This window comes from Hipposideros armiger, unplaced genomic scaffold (genome assembly GCF_001890085.2).
Source record: "Hipposideros armiger isolate ML-2016 unplaced genomic scaffold, ASM189008v1 scaffold_15, whole genome shotgun sequence".
Taxonomy (NCBI): domain Eukaryota; kingdom Metazoa; phylum Chordata; class Mammalia; order Chiroptera; family Hipposideridae; genus Hipposideros; species Hipposideros armiger.
In genome coordinates, this window is record NW_017731365.1 from 7,460,190 (window position 1) to 7,477,352 (window position 17,163).

Consider the following 17,163-nt stretch of genomic DNA (forward strand, 5'->3'; position numbering starts at 1 on the left):
TAAGCCACTCCCTAATGTTTGACCCACAGAAACTTTCAGATAATAAAGTATTTGTTGTTCTAAGCTGTTAAGTAATAGTAATTAATACTCTGTCTTTACCCCACATGACTGCTTCTCAGGATGTGACACTGTTGATCACTTCCTCTTCTACCTAGGGCTCTCCCCCTTGGCTTCCAGGAAAATACTCCCTCCCCAGTTTTCTTTTAACCTCCTGGACAGTCTTTGTCAATTTTCTTCATTAGCTCCTCTGCTGCTTGTCCCTGAAACACCAATGCTCCAAAGGCTTCTACTATTTTTTTTTGCCTACCCCATCTCTCATTGACTTTCATCACGCCCACGGTTAATCATAATTAAAACTAAAATTTTCATGCCAGTGTCTCCTACCCAGACCTTTCTCCTAGGCTGCATAACTGTCTATTGGACAAATCCATTTAGATGTGGCCCCTGGCTCCTCAGACTTATCTGAAATTGAACCATCCTCTTTACTCTCACACCTTCCCCTCTTCCTGTAATCCTTCCCACAATGAGTGGAATCTTTGTCCTCCCAGTTCCTCAAGTTAGAAATGTTGCTCCTAGCCGCCCTCGACTCCTCCTCACTTGCTACTTTTAAGACCTTCAGCATTTGACTCCAGCCAACATCTTTAGACCAATGTCTTAAATTTTTCTGTACGGTTTTCCAGCCTTACTTAATTATTTGTGGTTTCCAAATGATTCTTGCCACTTCAAGCCCTGGTATGGCTTTGCCCGTGACTCTGTCTAGAATTTTGCTTTCCTGTCCTTGACCTAATGGCTTTTTCATTTTGGTTAAGTCCTACTTTCAAACTTTAGCACATGTGTTTTCTCTGTCTGACTGTGCCCATAGTTCTCTGTGCTTACATTGAACATTGTACTTGCAACTCCTGAAATTCCCATCCTTTGTTGTGGGACAACCCTCCATGGTGTTTCTGCAGGTTTTGTGACAGGTTTGATCTCAAACTATCTTTTCATCCTTAGGAACTAGAGGTAGTGTCTCCCTTTAGAAGGCAGAGGGCAGATTTTATTTCTTGAGAACCATACTATTGTCTCTCTCTGGGGAAATGGTTGGACAGGCTTGTTAGCAGCTCCTTATAAGACAGGGAGTTTCCTGAACTCAGGGTTCCTCAGCTGTGACATAAACACATGGTGTACACAGCTTCTACCCAGGGTGGTCTGCGTCATCCTTGTGGAACTTAGAGGGCAGGGAGAGCTGATTTGTACATGAAGCTTATGCTCCTTCCTGTGCCCCAAGTAATAAAGTCCTTTGTCTTTGGCCTTCGAGTTTCATGTCTTCTGCCAGAATCTATGAACCTATGAAACCACGGGAGGCTAAATTGCTAGCTTGCAAGTAGGGTAAAATCTTGGACACTTCACAGTTCTTGACACCTCTACACACACTTGACTCTAAGTGCCTTGAGAGCAGGAACTGCGTCTCAGTGGACTCTGCTACCGCCGTGGGTGACACAAGGTAATGCTGCTTTGGTCTAAAGGGCTTTGGATGTAAGTACTCATATACAGAGGGTGCCAAGAAAATGTATACATATTTTAAGAAAGGAAAAAACTGTATTAAAATTATGCTGATGGTAACCACTTTGAGCACCTCTTGTAATTTCAGAAGTCAACCATGACTTGTAGTCCTCTTTTGTTATCGGTATATATTGAGTATTACAATTTTAATACAGTTTTCCTTTCTTAAAATGTGTATACACCTTTTTGGCACCCTCTGTATATTTACTGAATCCAACTTTGAAATAAATTGCCGTGATTCTTCTGGTTATTGGGTATTGTGTACATTCCTTGGATTTGTAACGGGTGAAGCCTCAGATCAGTGTTCTGTGGCAAAGTGAAATTCTCTGGGGATAAAAAAATGCTACAGGTACAGTAGTCCTCACTGTCAATGTAAGAACATCCAAACTTGTATTTTTATTTTGTTTATTTGAGTGAAAATGGATGACAATTTCCAGGAAGCAAGATCTCAAATGGTCTGGAGAATAACAATTTTGCAGTTTCTTTTATGCATTTGAAATTAAGGATGGAATTTAAGGAAGAGTACATGAAGTTGAGAGAAAGCAAGGTGCGGATTGCATTACAGGATAGTGAAAAAGATTATGTCCTCTCTTGAGGGTGGTTACTTCTCATAAGGGTTATTACTTCTGGCATTTCAAAGGTGTGTTAACCTAGATGCACAAGCACGATGGACAGAGCTTGCTTAAGGCAAAGATAATTCTTTTACCAGGGAAGTTATGTGCCTGGGGTGTGACCCACCATGACCTGCCCAGTTAGGAATTTATGATCAGATCCCTCTGTGAGGTTACTTTCAATAGAACCCTTTTTTGTCCACACCCCTTATCCATATGGGATATGTTCCAAGACCCCCACTCGATGCCTGAAACTGAGGGTAGTAATGAACCCTATATATTCTGTTTTTTTCCTATACATACATACATACATACATACATACATACATACATACACTTTACAGCTTCCCTTTGGCATATCCAAGTTGCCAGCATCACTACTCTTGTGCTTTGGGGCCATTATTAAGTAAAATAAGGGTTACTTAAATACAAGCACTGCTATACAGTGACAGTGGATCTGATAACCAAGATGGCTAGAAGGACAAAGGGCTGATTCACATCCAGGGTGGGAGGGGGTGAGACGGGGAGCAAGATTTCATCACGCTACTCAGAAAAGCACACAGTTTTAAAACTTATGAATTGTTTATTTCTGGGATTTTCCACTTAATATTTTTGGACTGCCGTTGAGCACAGATAACTGAAACCACAAAAACAGAAACCACGGATAAGAGGGAGGGAACTACTGTAGTTCACAATGTGAATAAGCCCTACTGCAAGTAATGGAGGTGACTGAGCAAAGACTAGGTTTTTCTGGGAGGTAGTGTGTTATGCTGCCGTTGGGATGGGATGTCATTCTGCCACCAGCCTCACAATAGCATCAAACAGCCAGAGCAGACCAGCTCCCAGTGGAGCTAGGCTGATTTCAGACCAACCTGTTTGAGCTTGAATGACGGAATTAATTAGGATTTTCTGGTGCTTGAACTCTTAGGAGTAAAGGCTCTCTATTCTTATAACCCTTTATTTGAACAACCTCTACCATGACTAGGCAAGATTGCTGTCTGGGCTTGCTCATGAAAGGTAAATCCTCCATGGCAGCTGTAATCGGGTTTGGATTGTGGAAGTCTATCTAGCTATCCTTTTCCTGGTTTAGGAGAAGGGTGGAACATTGGCTTTTAGAACCAGAGGAAATCAGGGGAGGTTTTCATAGTGTACGGCTGAATGGCTATTAAAGACCACTTCACATCATTTAAACTTGTCATTTTATAGATGAGGAAACAGAGGGGATAAATTGCTGAGATTGGCGATTGATTCTGGAGCTTCGGTTGACTCCATTTCTATCTCAATAGACGACTCATTTTTTCTTGTTTCTTTGGCTCCCTCACTCTTCTACACACCCAGGGAGCCTGAGTACATACAGCGTTCTCATGCCTGGTCAGCATGATTCCTAAATTTTCTAGCAGGCTTGCCTCACCAAGACAGCTACGGTTCTGTGCATGTGTAAAGCAGTCCCATCCCTAAACCGGGAGGAGGCGGCATAAGAGGAAGCCTGAGGCGTGAGCGAGGAAAAGGGGCGGGGCACCTGAGACGTGCTCAAGTTTGTTCAGGGCGGGGCAGCCCGAGAGAGCCGCCCAGCGTAGCAATTACACCGCCTTAGGAAGCGGAGGGAGGGCTCGAGTGGCTGGAGGTAGTGCCCCTGTGCCCACTACTTTATCCCTGGATCTAGACAGACTGTTTCAGAAGCGCATGCTGCACTTGCTCAGGGAAAACGGGCATAACGCTCAGTTGACTCTTTTCAGACGTCCTATACCATGGATTGTCTGCAGGGTTTGGGAACAGCCAAGAAAGGGAGTAGGAGACACGTACTGGACCCCCGGGGGCGTGTTGCCGCGCCCAGCAGCGCCGGGCACCGCACAGGCACGCGCCTGGTGCCCCGCCCCGCCGGTGACGAGCGCGCGTGGGGCCTCCGCCCCATCCCCCGCCCTCGTGGTCCCCACCGCGTAGCGTCCGCCGTTCCCCGCCCCCTCGCCGCGGGGGCTGCCCTCGTAGCTGCCTGACCAGAGGTCCGGCAGCTTCTGCTTTTCTGGCTCCAGCCGACAGACCGAGGCGGCCCACCCTGGGGACAGGGGTTCCCTCGGTCCACGTGGCCGTTCCGGAGCAGGTTGGAGTGGGCAGCGAGCGGCACTGCGGGGACAGGCGCGGTGGACAGCCCCGGGGACAGCGGTGGGGTCCTGGAGGGGGGAGGACAGGGTTGCGGCGGGCGGAACGGTGTCTCCTTCAGTTCGCCCTCCAGCCCCGGCAGCTGCAGCCCGACCCACAGCGAGCCGAGCGGCCTCAGCTTCGAGCGGAACTGCGGCGGCGGACCCCCTCAGGAGACCACTAGGTACCGCCGCGCCCGCCTCACTCCGACCTGGGGACCTAGGCCTCGGCGGCCTGAGCCGGACTCGGGGTCGGCCCTGGCTCCCTAAGATGGCCGCGTTGGCCCGCGGCCCCTCGCCCACCTCTGTCTGAGACCTTCTGGCCCCTTGACTCGCTTTTTACTCTCGCTGACCGCACTTCTTGTCCCTCCTGCAGATCACCTCTTTCCGCGGCCTCGCTATGGCGACTTACGGACAGAGCTGCGCGCGGCGTAAGTATAGAGCAGGCATCTCTGCGGGATGGGGCGGCGGTGTCCGGGGATCGAAGCCGACCAGAAAACCGCAGCTTCTTTCCCCCCATCTCTCCGAGGACTTGGAAATTCGCCCTTTTCGGTAGACACTCCACCGTCTTGACCCCCTGGCTCTGCGGAGGAGGGGCTGGGGCTGGGCTGCTGGATTTCCTATAAAAGGACTAGGCCTGGGAAGTTGGTCTGTGGCCGCACTCATTTTTAGCTTTTGGACGTGTCTGACGAACTCAAAAGCAAAAAGTTATTAATTGTTGGATTCGGTCTTTGGAGGATTGGATCAGACACTTTTTTGAGGAAGTAGTAAATCCGCTTGTAAGAGCGCAAGGTCATTCATTACACGTGCTCCTAAGGGCGTGGACGCACTTTGTAGAATGAATGAGCTGGTGTTAGGAGTTCAGATTGCTTGCCTTTAAGCCGCACAGTATTGGCTAAGGGCTTGAGCATCATGTTAATATGTTTAAGGTGCCATTTGATATTTAGTTGATGTAGGCACTTGAGTGAAACATAGATTCTGGCCGTGTTATTTCTACGTTCCAGTATTTAAATTCCCAAAGTATTATGTACTTTTCTTTTTCCACTCCAGAATGTTGGTTTTCACCTCGGTGAGAATATTAAAGGATATATTGGGGGAGAAGGCCTTGTCTTAGGTTTTGATTTGATCTCATTTGGTTAAATCGCATTCCAGTGATTTTGGCAGATACATCTAGATAGATATGTATGTGTATGTGTTTGATTTTTTTTTTTTTTTGTACTAGTCCGATCCTAGGAGGTGAGGCTATAGGCACTGTGTAAATTTAGGACTAGAAAGTCTGTTTTTCTATTTTGGAAGGAATTTCCTAAGTTTGTATTGTCACTTATTGTGGTTATCTATTTTAAAAACGATTTTTTTTCATGGATTGTTAGAGTACAGTTTCATTGTAGCTTCTGGTGGAATCAAAAACACATCTCCAACAAGTGGGATTGCTTGAATTTAAAGATAGCAGTAGGTCATAATCTAGTTCTTGGACAGAAAGTGGGAGAAAGGAACATTAACATTGGAATGTTTCTTCCCACCAGCAATGTGTATTCCTCCATCATATGCTGACCTTGGCAAAGCTGCCAGAGATATTTTCAACAAAGGATTTGGTAAGAACTTTTTTTAAAAATTTTAGATCAGAAGTGAAAATATGTGTTTGGATTGCTTAGGGAAATTAAATTAATATTTTCTTCAAATTGTAAATATCTTGTTGCATTAATTCTTTTATTAGATACATTTTTAGATAAAATGTCTGTTAAAATAGTTCTGTAACAGTCCATATCCCCCCTCCACCCCAATTTCCTCCAATATTTTCAAACTATAGTTCAAGGATTTTACCTTTAAGTAAAAAACAGCAGTGCTTTCATTTCCTTCAGATGTAGTTTAGGCCTTGGTTAACTAGAACTATTACTATTATTATTACTATTATGTATGAATAATTTACTTTTGTGGTGGTGACTCCTGACGGATTATGGGCTTTTTCAAGTGAACTCGGGGTTTTTTCTTGACTATTTTGGTCCACCTCCTTTCACTTTAGATTATTTCTCCAGTTATTTAGATTATTAATCCCAAGGGGAAGATACGAACCTTTGGGATAAGTGTTCTAAATGTCTATTGTAATAAACTATTGGCTATTCTGAGATTTAAGCTGAATTAGTTCTCCAATCTGATGTTTAGGTTTTAAAGTTGTTTGAAAGCTTTTTCTTTTTTTTTTTTGTTTGTTTGTGCCTGATAATATACCAAAATACTAGGCAAAGCTGCATAGAGATGTTCTGTCCTTTACATGGAATAATTGAAAAATTTTCATTTAACTATTGTGTATCAACATTTTTATCCTCCACCCCTGGAAATGGAAACCTTAGGCTTTTTTTTTTTAATGTATAGCCTATTAGTGTGCATTTTTATACAAGAGAATCATTTTATTATCATTTGCTCTCCACTTTAAGGTTTTGGGTTGGTGAAATTGGATGTGAAAACAAAGTCATGCAGTGGTGTGGTGAGTGTTTGATATCTAATAAGTTCTGATGAGCCTTTATGTAATTTTCTACCCATAAAATGGTCATAACTGAAAGATGTCTACCAATTTTATCTTAAGAGGTAGAAGCTCATTTTATTTTAAGGGATTTGCATGTAACTTGATTTATTTTGGCTTTGGTGTTTTTTTCATGTTGTCTTTTGCCATATTACTATGTATGCACAAGGAACTCAGGAATAACACTGGTCGTGTGAGACTGTTTATTCAGTAAGATTACAGGCTTGAAGGCAGGGAACCTGTTATACTTTTTCATAACCCTTTCTTTCGATGCTTATTAAAAGCATTAAGAGTTCTGGGCATACAAATATTCAGTAACTCTTTTTTTTTTTTTTTTAGCTGAGCCATCCTGCTACCTATTGGCAGCTCAGCGGCTGCTCAGCTCGGGCTGGACTCGAACCGCCGTTGCTCAGAGCTCAAACTCTTGAGCGAGCTCTTAACCAACTGAGCCACTCGGCCGGCCCTATTCAGTAACTCTTAATTTGAGTGTACTAATTGTTTAAATAATGGTCATATTCTAGAAGCCCTCCTTGGCGAAGATTTCCCCATGTATTTTGTGAATTTACAGAATCCTGATTTTAGTTTTTTAAAGAGGTTATATTTTGTATTTGATGTCTTGGTTCTGCCTTACAAACTCCCTCAAAGGGAGTTTAGTTTTAGTTTTGTGTAATTTCTTTTCTTCCTCTGAAATTTTTGTTTTGAGATTGTTATGGGGATGGGTATAATGTGTGCATTATTGGTTATTTTGATAAATTCTTGCTATAGTTGTTAATTCCCTTAGTGCATGTAACTGGTATTAAAATAAATTGTGTTATAGTTTTTAATGCCTAGACTTGGATTTCTGGGGTTTTACATTTGTCTTCTGTCATTTGTTTTCTTTGCTCTGAAAGGAAGCCTGATCATTCAGGTGGTTGAGTTGACTTACTTGCTTAATGTAACAGGTTTCAGAGTAGTGACTTCATGTTTATTTTTTGTATTCCCACTTTTAACATGCTGAGGCACCTTATAAACACTTGCTGTGTATTTGTGGAAACACAAAAGGCCTTAAAAAAAAAAAGTAAAAGACTCAGTCCTGTGTTTAAAAAACTTATTTGCTCATTGGAGAGACAAAGTAAATTTTAAACTGGGGAAAATTAGAGAAATATATCTAATATTAGATTGTTTGATAAATCAAAATCTTTGTTGGAAATGAAGGGCTTATTGTGGACAGGGTTAAGGAAAGTTTTATGAAATTAGGTTTAAGATCATGGACGTATAGGAAATGGATTAGGCACAGTATATTTTTGTTTCCATTTAATGTATGTAATTCAACAAGCATGGTACTGATGTTGTAATATGTGCCTGGCCCCAAATAAATCTCATTAATGGCTGGCTGTTTTCTCACCTGAACTGCAGAGATGTCCAGTCCATCCCAGAGTATAGAAGCCTAAAGGTCGGCTGATGGAGTGAAGGGTGTAAGCTCTGCCAGTGGTGTTATCTGACTCAGTTTTGGTCCCACAGTGTGATCTTGGTTTTATATCTTAAGGATTCTTTGGCATGTATATAGGCTGGTTCTCTATGGGTTGATGGATGGCAGTGGGTGGAGCCTCAAGAATCATTAGTCATTGTCACTCAGGAATTAAAATAGCTACTCATACACATTCCTCATTGGAACTATCTGCTAGAAGAACATGCTCCATATTTATTGTTTTAACAATGCCTTCCTTTTGTGTAGAGCACATGAATATATGCAAAGCTTTCAGCATCAGCCCAGTTTAATCCTCTAGAGATAGGTTTTGTTATAATTAAAGAAACCAAGTAGCAGAAAAGTTAAATGTCTTCCTTTGTGTTACTCATTCAGTAAACTACAGAAATGGATGCCAGGACTCAATTTTTTTTCCAGTGTTCTTTCTTAATGTAACCCAGTGTTCTTTTTTAGTATGGATGTTAAGTGTCAAGCTTTGACTGGAAAGTCCTATTAATGAAAGCATTTAATTTCAGGAGATCGTGTGTAAGACCTAAGGATTTGAGTCTATTTTACTGCAGAGCAATAGTTACACAGATGTCCTATTTTCTGAGTGAAGGGTGATTGGCCTTTTATCCTATTGCAGTTTTTGATGTTTCCTCACTATGCAGGTATTAATTTCAGATTGAAGTTCTCTTCATAGTTCAGATCGGCCACCTTCTTTAGTCTTGTCTTTCCAGTGGCCAAAGGGTATAGCCATTATTAGCAGACAAACTGTGAATCAGAACCCTCAGAAGGCTTTTTAATATTTTATCTTGGAAGATTTCAATTGCCTGCCTGTATAGATACTGAGCTCTGAAAAAATATCAGATTGCTGGATTATCTGTAGCAGATTTTAAATTTCAGATATGCCCTCCTCCATATTATGTCTTCTTTTTCAGTTGGTGTGCAGTTAGGGATTGGCAAGTTATTTATATTTGCTACAAATATAAGATTATATAATGCACTTCAAATTGATCCTTGTACTAGATTTTTTTTCCCTATTGATATCATCTATTGCGCATATATAGTATATTATGCATGATATAAACCAGTTGTAGAACTAAGTCTATAATTCCCGCCCCCTACTTTTTTCTCTTTTTTAATGAAAGTGTGAAAGATGGTTGGAAAGGCATGAAAGCCGGTGCAGACTTTTTATCTCAGAGAAACAGAATATTGGGATTACCTAAGAATTTAGAAAAACATTTATTTGTTTATAGCATGAATTCCTACAGTGGAGTACTTCCAGAAAACATTTCATAATAAATAATAGTATGTGTTATTATAAGCTCTGATTTTAATGATGGGATTTGTGATTATCCATAGTGACTTATTTACTGTTTTATCCAGTATCAGATTGAATACAGTGTCAAAACATTCATTCTTTTTTCCACCCCCCCCCCCGCTGTTTTTGAATCTCAAATAAAATCACCTTATAAGTTTCCTTGAAAGGTGTACAGTTTGTTTTTCACTTGAGAATTAGATACAGATTAACTTGTGATTGATTGGTTAGAAATGTCAGCTGTAAGTAAGGTGGCAGTTAGTAACTTAACAGGTTAATTTGTCACTCTTGTATATTATACTCAGTAGCAGAGGGTAGGAATATTTGGCAAGCTAGAAAAAAGGATTAGTGAAGTTACTAAGTATTTCAGGGGGTTTGCTTTTTGTTTAAGTTAGGCAATGGATTCTTTGATGCTTATGAGAAAGTTCATGAAGTTATTTATTGTCTTATTAGGAATTCTCAACATCAGGTTCATCTAATACAGACACTGGTAAAGTTACTGGGACCTTGGAGACCAAATATAAATGGTGTGAGTATGGCCTGACTTTCACAGAGAAATGGAACACTGATAACACTCTGGGAACAGAAATCGCAATTGAAGACCAGGTAACATTTTGAAAATGTGCTTTAGTATTATTTATTTTTGTAGTTCATAAAGGAAATACAGCTGAAAACAGATTTTTTTCTTTCAAAATAGATTTGTCAAGGTTTGAAGCTGACATTTGATACCACCTTTTCTCCAAACACAGGGTAAGCATGGACATTTTTATCTGCTTTAAATGGAAAAGCATTCGTCTTCTGTGTATTTGGGAAAGATGCATATTTACTGTTGGATACCTTACCCAGCCGCCTTGTGGTGAATTTCTCTTTCTGCCTTTTTGAACACAAGCACTATGGTTGCTATCATTGGCTTGCCATCAGATATTTGCCTCTTGTCATTGTGGCACTAACTTGGGTAATTAACGTGTTTTGAACATGCTTTTGTGATGAATTGCCAGTTTTGCAATGCAGCCTTCCTGTGTTGGTGGCAGGGGCAGTCCAATTACCCCATGTGCCCTTGTCTTTTATATCGTGAGCTAGTTTTTACCTTTTATAATTACCCTGCTGCTTCTTTTATTCCAGTTATACTACAGTTCATTTAAGTCTGTTTTGTGCCCTCTGCATGTAAATCTTTCTCACTGGCATCAGTTTTAAGTCAGTTTGTTCTTTTTCCAGAAAGAAAAGTGGTAAAATCAAGTCTTCTTACAAGAGGGAGTGTATAAACCTCGGTTGTGATGTTGACTTTGATTTTGCTGGACCTGCAATCCATGGGTCAGCTGTCTTTGGTTATGAGGGCTGGCTTGCTGGGTACCAGATGACCTTTGACAGTGCCAAATCAAAGCTGACCAGGAATAACTTTGCAGTGGGCTACAGGACTGGAGATTTCCAGCTACACACTAATGTGTAAGTATTTCTTTTGTGGGATGTTATGATGGACCTCAGATGATTATGATGTCTCTTGTCATTTTATATTAATCTAGGTTGAACCTAAACATTTCTCTTAACATAAAAAGGTCATCTTTGGGCATTTCTAGGGTAGCCCTCAAAAGTATATAGTGAAAATGTTAGTCTGACTTTTGGCGCTGAGAGTAAATGTTCATTTCATACAAGGCTTGATGTGCTTTGTATTTTTAGAAGAAGCTAAGACATTGCCAGACTCAACTAGTGCATTCATTTGACTTAATTGTGATGTGTGAGGTGCTGATTTGATAGGTTTGCCTAAAATGTGTGGTGTTTTTACCTAACCCAACTTAGATATGTTGAAAAGACTTAAAAAGAATTTTTTCCCCTTATATAAAAAATAATGCATTGGTAAATAATATAAGTACAAAGAAGAAAACCAGAATTTCCCATAATCCTACCACCTAAGTACATATAATCTTTGTTAATTGTTAATGTTTTGGTGTTTTACCTTTTTATATGTGTATATACATAAAATTACATTGAAATATCTGGAAAGGCTATTTGATAAGCCTTTTTCCTTGTACCTTAATACATTGTGATTTTCCTGTAGTATTTATTATGTACTCTGCAGCGTTAGTGGTTATAGGCTAGTTCCACTAGATGGATATACCATCATTTATTTGTCCAGTCTTTGTTTGTGAACATAGGTTGGGGAAAAGACCTTTTATTTTTTTTTAAATTTATTTTTATTTTTTATTGGGACAAGACCTTTTAAAATGAAAGTTTTAAGTGGAGCGTTAGAGACGCATGTGAGCAATTGCTTTTGTTTAACTGTAATGCTACAATGTCAGCCTAATGCCTTAAACATATTACATTGTCTTCTAGATTTACTAATTAATTTAAAATATCTTATAGCAATGATGGAACAGAATTTGGAGGATCAATTTATCAGAAAGTATGTGAAGATCTTGACACTTCAGTAAACCTTGCTTGGACATCAGGTACCAACTGCACTCGGTTCGGCATTGCAGCTAAATATAAGTTGGATCCCACTGCTTCCATTTCGGTGAGTACTACTGTGGGCTTAGAATAAGTGAATGGGGTTTGGGCATGTGGGAATTAATCTTTAGGTATGTTGAATTGTGTTGACAATTTGAGCTGTGATTCATACTATCCCCAGTTCACACAGAGATTGGGATTAGAACTTTGAATACTTTTTTTGCTATGGAGACAGTATTAGACGTTTGATATTCAGGCCATAGGAAATTTTTTAAATTTAATCTTAAAAGTGTATAGATAACAACCTTGAGCCCAAGCTTGTCTAAGCCCAGGGAAGCCAGTGTTTTGGGTCCTGGGCAGTTCTCATTCCTGTTGGGAGGTAAGTACTTCATTTGTTACTTTGACTTTGTATGGTTTACAAAATATCTTCAGATTTGATCTCGGTGCTCAGTAGTACGCATGCCATTTTGCATGTGAAGAAACCAAAACTTGGAGAGAAAGGACTTAACACCACTGCTAGGCAGGGGGAGGGTAGGAGGGGTAGAGCTGGGACTAGACTGCATGTCTTTTGATTTCCCTCCCATTTAGGGTGACCAGCTAGCTCATCCTGCTTTGCCTGGGCCTGTTTCAGCTTTAGCACTGGAAGTCCTGCGTCCCGAGGATGTGCCCCCCGCCCCCCCCATCCCAGGCTAGCTGAGTCAGATGGCAACCCTAGTCCTGTCCTTGGGCTCTTCTGCTCTTTCTTCCTTCAGGCACAGTGGGTTAGGGTAGAAGGGAGTGCAATGTCTCAGGGTGTAGAGGGGCTGGCTCCGGTTTCAGGCAGATCAGCAGCTGTTCCTGTGTGTCAGTTGTTTACAGGTCGGGGATTGCCTGTACTGTATGTACTGCGAATGAAAGAAGTGAAATCTGCCGGGAGAATTATTTGTTGCATAAAGGGACTTTCATTCTGAGGACAGTGGTTTGATAATTTAGGCAGCTACGTTTCTGCCCCGATCTTGTTTTATTTTAGCACAGTTGGAATCAGAACGAGCAGCACCCAGAATGCTGCTCCCGCTGACAGTTACTCATATGTCTTCCCTTCTGTGTCTAACTGCACTGCAGCAGTCAGACCTCAGGGTCCCACGCACATGGCTCTCGGGTAGCTGCCTTGCTCCATCAGATGTGTGTCTGCAGCCATCACGGGTTTAATGCCAGCAGAAGGGCTGCTCTTTCACCATCTTAAAGTGGGTGGGAGTTTGGGACCTGCCAGTCGTCGAGTGACTCCTGGAGACTGTTTGGCAGTGTACCCAGCACTTCCGCCTGAGCAGTGCTGCTTTTCCTGCTCAGGATCACCCAGAGCATTGCTTCGTGCCCCATCCCAGCTTCATGGTTGACTCCCAGTCTAACATAGTGGGAACTTGCATCCAGCTTTCCAAGGATCTTAATTTGTTGGGCACACGATGGTCACTGGTGGGGCATTTCTTCCCGAGACAGTTAACTCACATGGTCATTGGTGGCTCATGAGGTGGCTATAACGCCAAGTGAATAGAAGTGCTGTTTACGTGACTTTTGCCTGTACAGTTACATCATTTCTCTTTCTGGATTGGGCTGTTTTGATGTTACACATTATAAAAGAGTGTAGACATCAGATCATTTCCAAATCTGTTATGATGCCAGAGGCTGTTCGTTTCCTTTTTACCACAGCACTCAAAATGCTGAAGAACAAAGAGCAACCTAGGCCCTGGAGACCTAGGCCCATTTACAGCCATAGGCCTGTGGAGTGGCTTAATGGTGTTAGTAGTAGGAGAGAATGGAGCTACCCCTCCTCATGTCTTGTTCTCCAGGGCTCCTTTCAGCCTGTGAAGGTCTGTGACTAAATCCTAAAATAATAGAATTGCACAAGGAGGGCAGGGACCTGGATTGGTAATGATGCCCCGTTGGAACATTTTCTCAAGTGCAGTCTAGTTCCGTACAGCCAGGACCCAGGGCTATTCATGAGAGGTGTGGGAATGTGAGGTAAAGGATTTTTAGTTGATATTATTCTTAGAGAAAGTGCTTGACATTTGGAGAATTTGAACATTGAAGGTTTTGATTCTTTAGGAAGACCCCTGAAAGTAGTAACGTGTGTGTCAAAATCACGGATTTAAACTTCACACCCCACACTTTAGGCTGGTGTGTGTCTCATAGCTAGTGAGCCTGGTGGACTTCCATTAGCCACATTTTGGCATGGTTTTGTTGTGCTAGGTTAGACTCAAAAAGCACAATTTACTTATGAGAATGCTTAGGCTCTTGTGTTATGTGGACATTTTGGGGGTCTTGTAGACACATGCCAGTAGATACCAAGAGTATTGTGTCCTCCTGACAATTTGATTTTAATGGATAAGAATTAAGTAGCACCTGTTTTTGTTTGCCTGAATAAACATTAAATTTTATTGTCATGTGAATAAAAGGCTGAACACTTCATAATTGTATGGTAAGGAAACATGTAGGGACCTTGTCTCCTTTCAAAAATTTTTCTTAAAGTTGTTTGTGCATTTTATTTTAGGCAAAAGTCAACAACTCTAGTTTAATTGGAGTGGGCTACACTCAGACTCTGAGGCCTGGTAAGTATTCATGATAAAGTAGGATTTTTCTGATACTGTTTTAAAAATTAGTTTTCATTTTTTGGCTTATTTTGCAGACAAGAATACAGTGAACACGTTTACTTTTTGCCACAATTTTGTATTCCTTTTCCCTCCTGCCCTTCATCCCCCCTCTTTTTGATGGGCTGTTTGGAAGGTGCAGCTATCATGACACTTCTCTAAATGCTTAAGCATGTATCTCAGAATAAGAACATTCTCCTGTTTTGCCTAATCACAATTCCAGTATCACACCCAAGGAAATTAAGAGTGATGCAATATTATTATTTAGTATCCATTCTCTAGTCACTTTCCTTAGTTGTACCTGAAATATCTTCTAGTAATTTTTATTTCTTTCATCAAAGCTCACTCATTGCTTTGGTTGTTGGTTGTTGGATCTCTCTAATCTCATTTACTTTACGTAGTATTTTGAGCCTTGCTGTGTTTTCTAGAGCAGTATTTCTCAAGCCTCAGTGTGTGCATGAGTCACCTGGGGGATCTTGTTAAAATGTAGATTCTGATCCCTAGGTCTGGGATTGAGGGGTTCTGTCTTTCTAACGAGCTCTTAGATGATGCCTGTGTCCCTGCTTCTTGAACCACTTGGATAGCAGGGTTCTAAAACACTTGGAACTTTTGCCTCCTCCAAATAGGGATTTCCCCCCCAGACTTTATATTTTGACTATTTTTAAACCTAAGGAATATTACCATGAACACCCATCTGCCCTTCCCCACACTCACCAATTACCACATTTGTTTTATCTTTCCATGTCTATTATACATAATCTTTTTTTCACATGCCCATGTGAATTATTTAAATGGATGTTTTCCAGATAGGTAGACACATCAGCCCTAGCATGCATATCCAAAGAGTAAGACTTAGTTCTTCATAATTACAATACCGTTATCACAGCTAAGAAAATTAGCATTAATAATACCTAGTATGCACTATAGTCTATTGATTTCACCACTTGTCCCCCAAATGTTTCTTTATTATAGTTTTTCCTTTTCCAGGATCCAGTTATTGTTGTAGTCTCTTTCAGTTTGGATAGTGTATTGAACATTATTGTATTTTTGAGAGCACTTTGAACTTTATTATTACCGTTTTTATGCTCTGTGACTTGATGCCTTACCTGGGATGGCGCCTACTGAATTCTGTCTGGTATCTCAGATACTCCCAGGTGCCCTCTGGTGGCTGGAACTAATAGGTCATTTGACAGGCTAAGGAAAAGTGACAGGCAGAGGGGCGATTATTAAAGAAGACTGCATTCTCCTGAGGTGTTTCACACACATCATGGTTGTCTGCTTTTGTTTACAGGTGTGAAGCTTACACTGTCTGCTCTGGTAGATGGGAAGAGCATTAATGCTGGAGGCCACAAACTTGGGCTTGCCCTGGAGTTGGAGGCTTAATCCAGCTGAAAGAAACCTCTGNTATGAGGGCTGGCTTGCTGGGTACCAGATGACCTTTGACAGTGCCAAATCAAAGCTGACCAGGAATAACTTTGCAGTGGGCTACAGGACTGGAGATTTCCAGCTACACACTAATGTGTAAGTATTTCTTTTGTGGGATGTTATGATGGACCTCAGATGATTATGATGTCTCTTGTCATTTTATATTAATCTAGGTTGAACCTAAACATTTCTCTTAACATAAAAAGGTCATCTTTGGGCATTTCTAGGGTAGCCCTCAAAAGTATATAGTGAAAATGTTAGTCTGACTTTTGGCGCTGAGAGTAAATGTTCATTTCATACAAGGCTTGATGTGCTTTGTATTTTTAGAAGAAGCTAAGACATTGCCAGACTCAACTAGTGCATTCATTTGACTTAATTGTGATGTGTGAGGTGCTGATTTGATAGGTTTGCCTAAAATGTGTGGTGTTTTTACCTAACCCAACTTAGATATGTTGAAAAGACTTAAAAAGAATTTTTTCCCCTTATATAAAAAATAATGCATTGGTAAATAATATAAGTACAAAGAAGAAAACCAGAATTTCCCATAATCCTACCACCTAAGTACATATAATCTTTGTTAATTGTTAATGTTTTGGTGTTTTACCTTTTTATATGTGTATATACATAAAATTACATTGAAATATCTGGAAAGGCTATTTGATAAGCCTTTTTCCTTGTACCTTAATACATTGTGATTTTCCTGTAGTATTTATTATGTACTCTGCAGCGTTAGTGGTTATAGGCTAGTTCCACTAGATGGATATACCATCATTTATTTGTCCAGTCTTTGTTTGTGAACATAGGTTGGGGAAAAGACCTTTTATTTTTTTTTTAAATTTATTTTTATTTTTTATTGGGACAAGACCTTTTAAAATGAAAGTTTTAAGTGGAGCGTTAGAGACGCATGTGAGCAATTGCTTTTGTTTAACTGTAATGCTACAATGTCAGCCTAATGCCTTAAACATATTACATTGTCTTCTAGATTTACTAATTAATTTAAAATATCTTATAGCAATGATGGAACAGAATTTGGAGGATCAATTTATCAGAAAGTATGTGAAGATCTTGACACTTCAGTAAACCTTGCTTGGACATCAGGTACCAACT

General features: G+C 40.7%; 1 protein-coding gene across 2 annotated transcripts in view; it reads left to right on the top strand.

Annotated features, from left to right (window-relative positions):
• Positions 1-4,326: 4,326 nt before the first annotated feature.
• Positions 4,327-17,163, top strand: part of VDAC2 (voltage dependent anion channel 2) — a 16,401-nt gene continuing 3,564 nt past the window's right edge. The window contains exons 1-10 of one of the 2 annotated variants that reach the window (XM_019626133.1): positions 4,327-4,473; positions 4,665-4,719; positions 5,812-5,880; positions 6,718-6,767; positions 10,022-10,174; positions 10,266-10,318; positions 10,784-11,011; positions 11,927-12,077; positions 14,535-14,592; positions 15,923-16,029. In XM_019626133.1, coding sequence (XP_019481678.1) covers positions 4,689-4,719; positions 5,812-5,880; positions 6,718-6,767; positions 10,022-10,174; positions 10,266-10,318; positions 10,784-11,011; positions 11,927-12,077; positions 14,535-14,592; positions 15,923-16,014 — 885 coding nt within the window. In that variant the 5' untranslated portion in view covers positions 4,327-4,473; positions 4,665-4,688 and the 3' untranslated portion in view covers positions 16,015-16,029. Of the gene's footprint in view, positions 4,474-4,664; positions 4,720-5,811; positions 5,881-6,717; positions 6,768-10,021; positions 10,175-10,265; positions 10,319-10,783; positions 11,012-11,926; positions 12,078-14,534; positions 14,593-15,922; positions 16,030-16,063; positions 16,153-17,068 lie in introns of those variants that run through there. The other variant, XM_019626139.1, reaches the window with a different exon arrangement.